The sequence below is a fragment of the Aedes albopictus genome, chromosome 1, assembly GCF_035046485.1.
Source record: "Aedes albopictus strain Foshan chromosome 1, AalbF5, whole genome shotgun sequence".
Classification (NCBI taxonomy): Eukaryota; Metazoa; Arthropoda; class Insecta; order Diptera; family Culicidae; genus Aedes; species Aedes albopictus.
In genome coordinates, this window is record NC_085136.1 from 168,846,889 (window position 1) to 168,859,704 (window position 12,816).

The 12,816-nt window shown below is 42.6% G+C and overlaps 1 protein-coding gene across 1 annotated transcript in view; it reads right to left on the reverse strand.

Annotated features, from left to right (window-relative positions):
- Window positions 1-3,807: 3,807 nt before the first annotated feature.
- The window catches only part of LOC109431109 (uncharacterized), a 99,301-nt gene continuing 90,292 nt past the window's right edge, over window positions 3,808-12,816 (reverse strand). Inside the window, exons 5-6 of the mRNA XM_019707281.3 lie at window positions 7,411-8,721; window positions 3,808-7,315 (exon numbers count right to left, since the gene is read on the reverse strand). Coding sequence (XP_019562826.2) covers window positions 6,652-7,315; window positions 7,411-8,721 — 1,975 coding nt within the window. The 3' untranslated portion in view covers window positions 3,808-6,651. The remainder of the gene's footprint in view (window positions 7,316-7,410; window positions 8,722-12,816) is intronic.

Below are 12,816 nucleotides of genomic sequence, written 5' to 3' on the forward strand. Positions count from 1 at the left end.
CTTACCACCTGTTTTCAGACATGTGATGCTCATGGCATTCAATGACAGAAACACCACTCTTATTTCCAACACAGGACAGGAAGTCATGAATGCCTTGAACGTCACAATATCGTCAACGTTGTGTCGATATGATAAGAATTGATTGTTTATTTTCGTTGATTGCATTCATTATATTGCACTGCAAATGTCACAGTCATTTTTTCTCATCAATAGGACATAGAAGTTCTCTAGATCATTTTGGTCAGACAGTACTGGTAATCCGGTGGTTCGAATGGGATGTAAGCACAGCAAAGCGCTGACGGCAAATTACCATTACAACGTGAGCGTCACAGTAACTTATCTCACAAATAGTGGACCGTTATGTGAACGTTACCAGGCCAATGTTTGGATCAAACTTTACCGAGACGGCGTTCATTTTCTGAAACACATAATCACATAAATGCTCTGGGCGTCACAGTATCGTTAATGTTGTTGGGTTACGTCAATCATATTACACTAAACGTCACAGTCGTTCATCTGGTCAATAAATGGTCAATAAAACACAGAAGTTCTTCAGGGCAAACTTCATATTGATCAAGCAGTACTGATCCAATCTATCCTATGGATCAAACGTGATGTTCGAGCACAGCAAAAGGCTAATGTCAATTTAACAGCATAGCGTGAACGTCACCGTGACGTAAGGTGAATCATCATGTGAACGTCACAACGTTCATGCTTTGATGATCCAGATCGTTTGGGCATGCGACGTTCACGGCATTCTACATCTAATCCATCAGTATCAAAATGGCGATCCTCGGGCCCCAGAATATCAGAAGATATCTGCTACCCGGATCCTCTGAATCGACTTCGGTACTTGACCTCATCGTGTCAAACTACCGTTTGTGGGTCGCCCAAATCACCCCGATCGCAACATAGTGCTAACAATTGATCGTAGATATGTACATCCGCTTAAGCGGAAGCCATTCTCCGCTCGAAAATACCCGATCGACTTGATCCTTCTGGCCAGTATGGAAGCGCCAGCTTTTGGGTGAGCTTGTGGTACTGAGTGAGAGAAACGCATTGATTGAATGAGCGTTTCCCATGCTTATTATCGGCATTGACTGACGTACTTCTGAAGAGGCTAGGTCCACCGCAACTTAGAAATGGCATTTGGCTGTTTAGGTTCCTGTGAAGCGGAAGTTATCTTGTACCTAACCCTAATGGTCGGACCGACCGAGATGCCAAGGATACGTCAGCAACAAAGCACTTAGTAAAATTTTGTCAAAAAACCATATCCGGAATCCAATAAGAATCCACTAAACGTCACCGGATCGTTCCTATTTTCTTCAAAGCACCATCCCGATCGAAGTAACCCATGGCAAAAGGTGTAACGGCGTTACCCAGTTTGAGAACACCTGAGCAGCAGTAATTCCTAACTATTTTCCCCCGATTCTAATGTTTACTACAGATTAATTTAGCACTTCTCATTTCTCAAGTTTCAAATTATACCAATCATCCAGGAATTTAGAATCAGCACATCTAATTTGCTTCTACTAGTAATGTCTGCATTAATTTTTATAATTCTTGTTCTTTGTTTATCTTTTTTAATTTTCTCAAAAGGACTTAACGAAGTAACTCTAGGGTGCGACCAAATTGATATTTAACTGTTGGCTTTGATTTGTTGGTTGGTAGTCTAATATATATGAGGTTAAGGTCAATAAATTAGTAAATAATTTTCTTCTTATTCTCTTGGCTTTCTCTCTGTCTGCTGTTTCCGCGTTTTGTCTTGCCTTCTTCTGCTTCTTCGCAATATGATACGACACATTCCTTTAAGTTCTACGTGGTTTATGTTGTCGGTTACATCTGTTGTTTCCTAAGCACTACAAATACGTACTCCACGTCTGTGTCTGTGTTTGTGTATGTGTGAGGGTGTGTGTTTATGTGTGTTCTGGTTACAAATGCTGACGGTGGCTTTTCGTTCATTTTTTTCAAAACCCGTAACGTGGAAAATTTGCCTCTCAACACATAACAACGCCTTCTCTGATCTGGGCCAGACACTTTCTTCAAATGGGCTTATCTTATAAGGGCGCGGCACTCTGTTTCCGCTTCGCATGGCTGATTCGTGCGTGTATGGTGCTGCTTCCTCTCTTTTTTTTCTTATAATATCACTTAATTGCAGCAGCTGCTGTTGTTATGTCGAGCTTATTGTGTTTCGCGCGATAATAATAGTACGAAAATTTGATCACGACACGATAGACGAAGACCGCGAGATGGCCAATTGTAGAAATACGCTGGGACTTAAGTCAAGACACAAACTCCGATTAACTTTGATGCGTTTGAAAAGTAAACTTAAATTAGAGTTTGTTGGAAGACTCATGCAACAAGAAGACTGATAACTTTCGATCTTTTTCTAAGCTAAACTGGGGTGAGTGAATTTCGTGGAGGAAGTTGACGTTTTAGAGATGATCAATTCATAACAAATGAACACATTTTTTCTAATATAGACGAGTGCACCGATGAACTGAATTCATCGCGGTCCGAGAATTTTGACACTACAGCGGGGTCGTTCCCAATCAGAATTGTTCAATTCTGATTGGAAATCTTTCACTTCTGATTGGAAGCGACCCCGCTGTAGTGTCAAAATTCTCGGACCGCGATGAATTCAGTTCATCGGTGCACTCGTCTATGGAAAGTTCGTGCAGCGCTCTAGTATGTTTTATTGTTGTTTCGATCAAGCAATGAACAAATCCACCGGTGAACTGAATTCACTCGATCCGAGAATTTTGACACTAGAGCAGGCTATTTCCAATTAGAATCGTCAAAACGTTCAGTTTTATCTCCGAGTCAAAAATTTCGACCTGAATGATTTCAGTTCATCGATGAATAAGTGCATAGTGAACTGTACAGCAGATGTTTGAAAAACGTTATTTTACCGATCCTCGCATCATGCAGTTCATGGTCGATTTACATCAAAGGCAATGCCGAGTGAGTGTTTTTATTTTCACCCACATAACATGAATAAGGCTGAAAACACATATAAGCAGCAGTTGCAGTAACGTTTGTTTGGATGAACTCAATGAAAGCAGGCGAGCAAACGCCAATGGACTTATCCACCGATGAGCTGAATTCACTTGGTCCGAGAATTTTGTTACTAGAGCAGAGTCGATTCCAACCAGAATTGGATGATTCTGATTGTAAGTGGCCCCACTTTAGTGTCAAAAATTTCGGACCAAGTGAATTTTATTCGCCAGTAGAAAAGTCCATTTGGTAAATTTTCCTGCTAGAATTCATTTGCTAAATTCATTAGTAAACATTGCTTCATCTAAACATCGACCTTTTTTCGTATAATAAACATCAATTGATCAATAGACTGGAGTACTGGATGAATGCCTGGAGTACTGATGAATTCTCGGACCGAGTGAATTCGGTTCATCGGTGGATGACTGCATACACGTGTTCACTGGCTTCGGTTTGAGAGTGGCGTGATATTTACTAAAATGAACTCGTTTTCATAATCATCCAGATAACGACACAGATCAGACAAGTGAGCTTGCGAACGCCGCCGCCATTTAACGTTGTTTTTTTTTAAAGCTTTTAACAATTCGACAGTTCATTTTTCATGGACTCCATTTTTTATTTGCAATAGTGCGACGTTCCATCTCCGTCAGATGACTAGACTTTAGTGAGATGTTGGGGCCTGCCGAATCCATCATCGCCGGTTGCGTGTGGATGGTGATGATGCCGCCATTTTTTTTGTTATTTTCTTTTGTGATTGATATTCGTATGGAGAAGAGATGTCGCGGAATGGAGTCTTTTGCGTTTTGGGAGCGATACGACAATGGCTCTGTGAGATTTCGGCGTATTCTGTTGATAGGACATAGCTCGATCTTGCGTAGTAAAACAAGGAGAAAGAAGACTTATCTAAGCGGGGAAAATCCCTTGCTGCGTTGAGCCGTGTTATCCAACTCCACCTGTAGAACACGATTCTACGAGTAGTGGAGAAAGACTTCGGTCTGGTGATGTCTGACGTAGGTAACAGCCGCGGAAACCCTAGATGGATTCCTAGGAACTCCCAGTGAACAGTCTAGAGCAGCGCGTGGCGGTTCAGCGCCAGCAGAGGAAGCGCAGATCAGTGGCGCATGCCTCACGCAGACCATGAACCGCAACAGGAGTGGGCTATCGAAAGTTATGGTCATGATAGTCGTCGAACTCGACGAGTTGATCGGCTACACAACATAAGCAACATCGACCTTAGGCAATGTCTGCTGAAACTGTAGGGGCGACGCGTTGGTTCTTAAGACCGAGGCGGATACATACGCTGAGATGCTCAATTCTCGTCGCTGGGGGCACTAGCCCAAGAGGTCCTGAGCGAGAAAGGGCAGGTCAGAGTCCTGACGATGGAGGCGAGTCTCCAGTGTAAAAACTTGAACGAGATTATCGACGCCGAGAAACAGCAGTCTGAGATCGATGCACTAAATCTATTCATTCGTCTATGACAGAGAGGGCAGAGAGGGCAGAGGACGGTTGCAGTCGTGAAGATCCCCTACGGCCAAAGATGTGGTGAAGGCACGATTCCGGACAATTTTGTCCAAAGTTGTTGTTTTAGGACAGAATGCTGTTTCGTTCGCTATCGTACACATCGTCTCGGAACTGCAGAGGTGACGCGTGGAATCGGGAGTCAATAGGTCAGTCGCATCCAGAAGGTTGCCTCGCGATTTGGAAGTCAGCTACGCAGGTCATACCGGTGTTCTGCGGTCGATCCCTCTATCGATCCGAATCCGTGGTATGGAATTGGAGTTCTTGGTAAGGTTCGGGATAGTCGAAACCACGTATAGGTTTAGCGGTTTTTTTTGGAAGTGTTGTACTTTTTACAAAGGCGTGCCCCCTGAAAGTTAGGGGAGACAAAGATCTGACACTGAAATTAATGAGGAAGTCCTAACTATCGTTGTATATTGGAATCACACGCACGTAACTTGTTTATGAACGACATTTTCAATTTCACTGGGTTTCTTTTTGGTTTAAAGGTCTGTTTATAGGCAGTTACGGTCGCCATAATTGTTTGTTTTTGACCAACATGCCATAGATCCAAGTATATTACGTCCGGGCAGGGTTGTGAAATGTCACGGAAATGTAACGGAAAAAATGTCATGACATTTTCCAGTTCTACCACTTCCAGTGAAAATTTTCATCCGCAAACACACACCTTCAATAATGCTGGTTAGTTATGCTACAATAACGATATCTTCGATAAATATTTCTCACTAGAAGCAGTGAAAATGGCAAAAAATCAAATTTTTTTGACATTTTACAACCCTGCGTCCGGGTAACATACTGCAGTTACGTGTGTATGACACCAAAAAGAACGAAGATCATGCTGAAGCGCACAGGATTTATTCACAGATACACTCATCGATGACTACCATCAGGCCTTGTTACCCTTCTAAACAGTACACTTCCCTTCATTTACCCCTAAATAAAGCTGGATATGCTCGCAATTAACGTTCTCAAGCCATTTTTTCCTCGTTGTCGCACATCGCAACGTGTATATTCTGCTTTCTTAATCACATTTGGAAACCAATAAAATCAACGGTTCACAGTTACAAACAAGAGCCATCTCGCATAGTTCCGGATTTCGTGCTTGCTTAAACCTAACCTAAGGAATTTGTGTAGATGTTGTTGGTTCACTCACTGGGCTTAAGTAGGTGAGTTCCTTCCTAAAGTAACACTTATCAACTTAACATCGCTGAACGCTTCTTTTCGGCGGCGTGTCTCTAACCTGTGCTGCTTTGGTCCTCAACAGAATGGCGTACAAATTTATAACAGATATCGCTTAAGGCTTAAAACTTTTACATTTGTGTGTTTAAAGAATCATATTCTTTACCTGTATCTGTCTTCTATCCTCTCTCTCCCGCGAACTCTACTGTGAAAAGTTAGTATTTCATCGAGTGTTCCCTGAATAGGGTGTGTTACTAAAAAAAACAATGGTGTTAACCTATACATTAGACAACAAAGTTCAAATAAAAAGTGTTGACGACCATAATTGATCTCCTAGTGCCAGAGTTGCCTCCTTTCGCCAGCAGTATCCGGTTCTCTTAAAAAACACAACTAATTCATCGAAATTTCAAACGTTCTCCAAAAAATATATTTCTACAATTTGCCACCTTGGGGTTTTTCGTTTCCATCGTTCCGATGACACTCTACACACATACAAAAATAACATAGCGCAAAATGATGCTAATTTCTAAACAATTGGTTCTCGTTAGGGAATTGTTTCCATTCTTACGCGTTTCTTGAAGCCTTTATCCTGCAAAGGTTTCTACCTTTTGTTCGTAATAAAAAAAAATGATAGAAGAAGATCTAAGATTTTGCGTGGTTAAAAAGAGAGGAAGATTACAAAGCTTCTTTTTTCTTGTCGGAAACATGCGAATGCAACACGGAAGGAAAAGTAACAGGAAGAAGTGTAGTCGCATCGCAGTAAGCCGTGCCAAGGTTCACAAAAAAGAGGGTGAAACAAAAAAAACTGTCAAAAAAGAGAAAGAAATCTATGGGAAAAGCCGGCAGCAACGGTTGAAGGGGATAGGGGATGAGGAAATAACAGAAAAGAAATCAAAGGGAAACGAAAAAGGAAAGGGGGAGGGAATCCTTTTGTTGTTTGTGTTTCTAGCAAACGGTTCAACCACTTTTTGTCGTGATTACCATACTTGGCGTTTGGCGTTGAAGATGTTGTTGTTGCTGCTGTTGTTGGTATCGGTACTTTTGTTGTTGCTGTTCCTGCTCTATGGAATCCACCGCCGCTTCCAATGGGCTGCAAATGCTGCGCGATTTGAGCGAGAGACGTCGCTGCATCAGCAGGGATTCGTTCGGCGGCGACAGGCCGACCGTCATAACGCCGTTGTTGCCATGGTAGCCGTAGTCGTCGCACAGGTCGCTGATGCGCAGCTGGTTCATCATCGATTGGTAGCCGTTCAACGTCTCTCGCTTCAGTGCGGTAACAATTGTGTTTGAGTTTGTATGATAATGCTTATACTTATTAGTAGTATTATTTGTTATTGGATCACAGTTCAAAGTATTTCTATTTTGTGTTGGCATACGCCCTCCTCCTACTCCGCCGCCTACTATTACTAACTCTGTTTTTCCACCGCCGTTGGTGTACTCGTCAACCAGCTCACTTTGATGACGAGACTGATGCTGTGGCTGGCGATAGACGCCACCATAGGCGTTGCTAACCCGATAGATGGTGGCTCCTCCTCCGCGATTGTACTGATGGTGATTAGGATTGTTGTTGGTTGATGTGCCATGGATGTTACCCGACGCATCCGAAATGGCCGATTGTAACCTGCGAGGGACGAAAGGAAAGAATTTTATTAGTTGATGCAACTATTGAAATAGTTCCCTACGCCAGTGCAACTATTATGATACAATCATACTCACCGAGCGTTGTTGCTAGTGTAGCCATTGCTGTGACGATAGGATGACGATCCATCGGCCACCAGCTCGTCATCATCATCGTTGTTGTGGTAGTGGTTGTTCCGGCGGCTTCGCCAGTACTGCTGCTGGGGATGCGGCTGGCAACGGATGTCGATGTTACCGGACTTTTCGTTATTGCTCTTCGGTTGCTGGCGGTAATAGGATGTTGTTTTTCCATTGCCAGCCGTTCCGTTACTGCCACTGCCACTGCCACTACGGTACTGGTTGTAGTTGTAAAAATGGTGCTGATTGTTGGTGTGGTTGTTGTGGTGGTGATTGTTGTAGTAGTTGTTGTACGAGCCAAAATTGCGATACTGCTGCTGCTGCTGATGGTGGTAGCGTGCCTTGGCGGAATTGTTGTAACTCGGACCGAGTATCGAAGACGGATGTTTGAACTTCTGAGCGTCAGTATCGGCACCACGGTATCGCCAGTTTTGCTCCGGGGAAATTGCAACGGAGCTGGAAGTTATGGACGGAGGAGCATTCTTCTCCTTGATCACATCCAGCGGTTTCGACGGCTGCTGCTGCTGCTGTTGGGGTTGCTGTTGTTGTACTGAAGGCTTGTCGGAATTATATTCCTTGTTGGCGGAACCACAATTTGTGGTCGAAGTGGGTGGGCTTATCGATGATGAAAGCCCATTGACACCTTGATGATGACTAGTGGCGGTGGCAATTGGGGACAAAGTCATCGAATTCGGCGATGCGTCCGGTGTCAACGTGGACGCCGAAGATGACTTCCGGATGCTGATATAAACTACAGCATCTCCATCACAGCGATGATGATTTCCGTCAGTGGTTGATGATGATGATGAGGATGACGTTGATGATGACGTCGATGACACTGACGACGGCGATGAAGATGGAGAGGATGATAGGGAATCACCGTCGTCATCCGCATCGACCGATTTGTACCGATCACCACCACCGGTCTGCACCACCTTGATAACACTCGATCGGGCAGACGACGGTGGACACGGTTGTGGTTCGGTTCGAACCACCACTTCCAACGTGACCCTCTCCGGGGCCTGGTCCGTGATGCCACTCTCCACGGATCCGGCCGCAGGAGACTGCGTGGGTGACGTTGGCTGTTCTAGGGTGGCATTTTTCTTCGGAGCTACGACTTCCGACTGTTGTTGCTGCTGCACGGAAGGCTGGTAAATGTTGGGCCGCTCCTTGGCCATGTAGTCGTAGCGCATCGAAAAATGCTGCAAAATGACACGCTTCACGGCCATCGCAGATTCGGCAAAGTGCGACAGCTCTCGTGCCGATTGATTGCTGAAATGGAAAGGAAGAAGAATATGTAGTGAGGGAAAAGAATCGGAATCAAATTGAAGATCTTGAAAGGTTTTATGGATAGGATTGATTTACCCTCATAGTATCAAATGTACCATGTACACTAAAATCTCGATTTATGAAGTTTAATTAAAGGTTTTCCTATGCGTCTCCAATTAGCCTAGTGTATTGCCAATCGGGAGAAGGCGGATTTCATTCCCGTTCTGGTCGAGAAAATTTTCCCTACTTCCTGGGCATAGTGTAGCCGTCAGGGAACTCCAAACGAATTCCAGGAGGAATTCTTGAAGGAGTTTCGTGAAAAAATCCCTCAATGAATTTCTGGAGGAATCCCAGAAAGAGTCCCTAAAGGAGCTCCTGCTCAGTGTTGGTAAACTCACACTCAAAGCACACTCATGAACCGGTCCAGCGTGAGCGAACTCGCGCGCGATTCTGAATCGTTTTCTCACGCGCGAGTTTTTCATGCAAAATCTCGCTCTCACGAGTCAAGCGCTGAAATCTCGTTTGTTTATAAAACAAATTCAAATCAATTTGAACGACATTCAATGTTGTTGTACGCTAGATTTGCTTTTGTTCTATCATGCAATCCTAAAAACTTCGATGTAAATAGTAATAGCACCAAGAAATAAAGCAATGAGTGAAATCACGAGTCAACTCATGCATGATTTTTTCGGTGGTGAGTTTGGCGAGTCAAGAATCGCGCGTGAAACAACTCATCCATGAGATTTGAGAATTTGAGTTTTTACCAACACTGCTCCTGCTGAAATCTCTCCAACAATTCCAGAAGAATTCCGTGAAGAAATTCCTAGAGGAATTCCGTGAAGAAATTCCTAGAGGAATTCCGTGAAGAAATTCCTAGAGGAATTCCGACAAAATTCCTGAACGAATTCCGGCAGAAAACAGTAACACTCAAGAAGTTCCTGGAGTAATCTCTGACGGAGTTTATGAAGAAATCCTTGGAGGAATTCCAGGAAAATCCTACAAAGAATCTAAAGAGAAATCCCCGGAGTATTTCCTAGGAGTTCCTCGAGAAATCCCTCAAGAAACTCCAAGTGGAATTTCTCAAAAGATTCCAGGAGAAATCTCTGAAGGAACTGAAGAAATTGCTGAGCGAATCCTTTATGAAAACCCTGAAGGGACTCCTGAAAATCTATGAAAAAATTCATAAAGGAATCCATTAAAAAATATCGGAGGAATCCCTGCCAAAATTCCTCTGAAAATGATCTTTCAAAAATCCAAGATAAACGTTGTGGATGAATACCAAGGAATTTCTGGAGGATCTCAAGAAAAAAAAATGAGAAATCCCTAACGAAACTTTTAGAGCAATGTCGAAAGGAATTTTTTAATGAATGCCTGAATAAATTCCTCGAGGAATCCCTGAGAACCTTCCTGACGGAAGGTTCCTTTTCTGGAGGAATTTCTGAATGAACTCTAGAAGAAAATCTCTGATGGAGCTATGCAAGGAATCCTTGAAGGAACACGTGAATGAATCCCTGAAAACCCCCGGAAGAACTAGCTAAATGAAATCCTGAGGAAATGTCTTTATCAATTCCTGAAAAATCCTGGGGGAACCTTTGAAGAAATTCCTAAGAAGTTCATAGATAAACCCTGAAGGAGTTCCTGAAGGAATTCCTGAAGGAGTTTCTGAATAAATCGCTGAAGTACCAGGAATCCTAGATCCGTCAAGTAATTTTAGAAGAAAAGAAATCCCTCAAGGAACTCCAAGCGAAATATCTTTTAGAGGTCCTGGGAAAATTCTTCAAGAAGTTCCTGGAGGAATTCCCGAAGAAGTTCTAGGAGGAGTCCATCAAGGAGTTCCTATAGAAAGTTCCTGAAGGAATCGTGGAAGAATGCCTGGCAAATCCCTGAATGAATTCCTAGAAGTATTCCCAAAGAATCCCTGAAATAATTCCTGGATAACCACTGAAAGAGTTCCTGGAGGATTTCCCGAGGAATATATACAGAAACCACTGAAGGAGTTTATGAAGAAATCCCACAAGTAGTTACAGGAAAACCCCATAAAGAGTTCCAAGAGAAAAACCGGGAAAAATCTCTGAAGTTGTTCCTGGAGGAGTCTTGAAGGAGATTCTCCAGAAATCCGTTAAGAAGATCCTGGAAAAATCCATAAAGTAGCTCCTGAAGAAATTTGAGGAGACATTCCTGGAGGAGTTCCTGGGGAAATTTCTCAACCAATTGCATTAGAAATTCATAAAAGATTTGCAGGAAAATCCCTGAAGCAATTTCGGGATTAATTCACGAAGATAATCTTAAGAGTAATCCCCAAAGAATTCCTGAAAAAAAAAAAAAAAAAAAAAAAAACACTGAAGCAGTTCCTGGAGGAATCCATGATAGAGTTTATGAATAAATTCCTTAAGAAATTCCGGGAAAATCTCACAAAGAATGCAAGGAAAAATTCCTCAATAAACCCTGTAGGAATCACTGAAGAGTTCCTAAAGAAATCTGAATCTCTAGTCTCTGGAGAAATCTCTGAAGGAGTTCCTGGAAAATCCACCAAGGAATTTCAAGAGAAATTCCTAAAAGAATTTCAGAGGAAGTTTTCACGTACTATGTTACGGGTATAAATATTTGTTACAATAATAAGACAAAATAATTGTTTAATGTGTTCTAAATGCAACATTCGTGAGTTCTTTGAGTTATATGTTTCAATTTGACTTGTAAATATTCGCCTAATTTTAATGCACATTTATAAGGTTCTGGAAGAATGGACAATGAAGTGCAATCCTATTTTGATTGCCAACTTTTAGGCTATTTCGTTCAGCGGATGAATACTAGAGATACAAACCTTTCCCTCACACGGACTTCAAGTTATAAAGCTCTAGTATCGAAAGCCGAAACGGGATGCCCGATTAGGATTAGTTTTCCTAGACCATAGGTTCCCAAACTTTCAGGTCGCGCGACCCCCTTTTGCCAGCAGATGTGGTTTTCGCGACCCCCCATAGAAATTCCCTCATTTGTTGTCTGTTACAGTAAAATATTTAATTGTGCTTCGCGACCCCCTGCATGAAGGCCGGCGACCCCCCTGGGGGGTCGCGACCCACAGTTTGGGAAACCATGTCCTAGACAAAACCAAGCTATGAACACAGCAACAAATGCTGTGAACTAAAAGGCATACTGCCAACTAAAATACAATTCCAGGATGACTGATGGACCCAAACCAATAAATGAAACCTCGTCATCCTGTGATCGGAAGGAGTTATCCATCTGGATAACAGGGCACATTTATGTTATGTGTTGTGCTGCGTCAATTTGTGATGTTCCTAATTTGTGCATTTGTAAGGTTCTATGTGTATCGTGAAGTGTTAATACTTTGTAATAATTATTTTTGTAACAACTACTAGAAAACATCCCGGATGAATCCCTAAAGGAACTACTGGAGGAATTGCTAAAGAAATTCCTAGAGAAATCCCTGAAGGAACTCCTGAAGGAATTGTTGTTGTTGTTTATCTGTATTAACGAGATTTTTAGCCCAAGGCTAGTTCATCTCGGGACTTACGCTTTACTTCCCTTCCGAAGGAAGAACTTACATTTTGTGAGTTTGTCGGGAGTGGGATTCGATCCCAGGTCCTCGGCGTGATAGTCAAGTGTTCTTACCATCCAACCAGGTCCTGGAGGAATTTCTGCATGAACTACAGGACCCCTGACGGAGCTTTCAAAAAAATACCTGGAGGAATCCCAGAAGAAAATCAAGAAGAAATTTCAAAAGGAACTACTTCAGAAATCCTCGAATTAACTTCAGTAAAATGTCCTGGCGGAACTTCAGAATAAATTCCTGAACGAATTATTGATTGAATGCCCTCTACTTTCTGATGTTATTTCGGTTCAAATTGCAAGGAACTTCTAGAATATTCAGTTCTCCGTTCGTTCGCCCCGAAAATCAAGTTTCGGGATGGACCCAATTTTCGACACAATCATTGCAAATTGTTGATCTCGGGCAACCGATTTAGCAACGTTTGGTGAGGTTTGACGTTATGATGGAGGTTGCCAATTTGGGTTTACTCACGCATTGCTTGGCATCTTTTTAGTAAGACTGGCAGGACAAGTTCCAGTTTGGAATTTCAA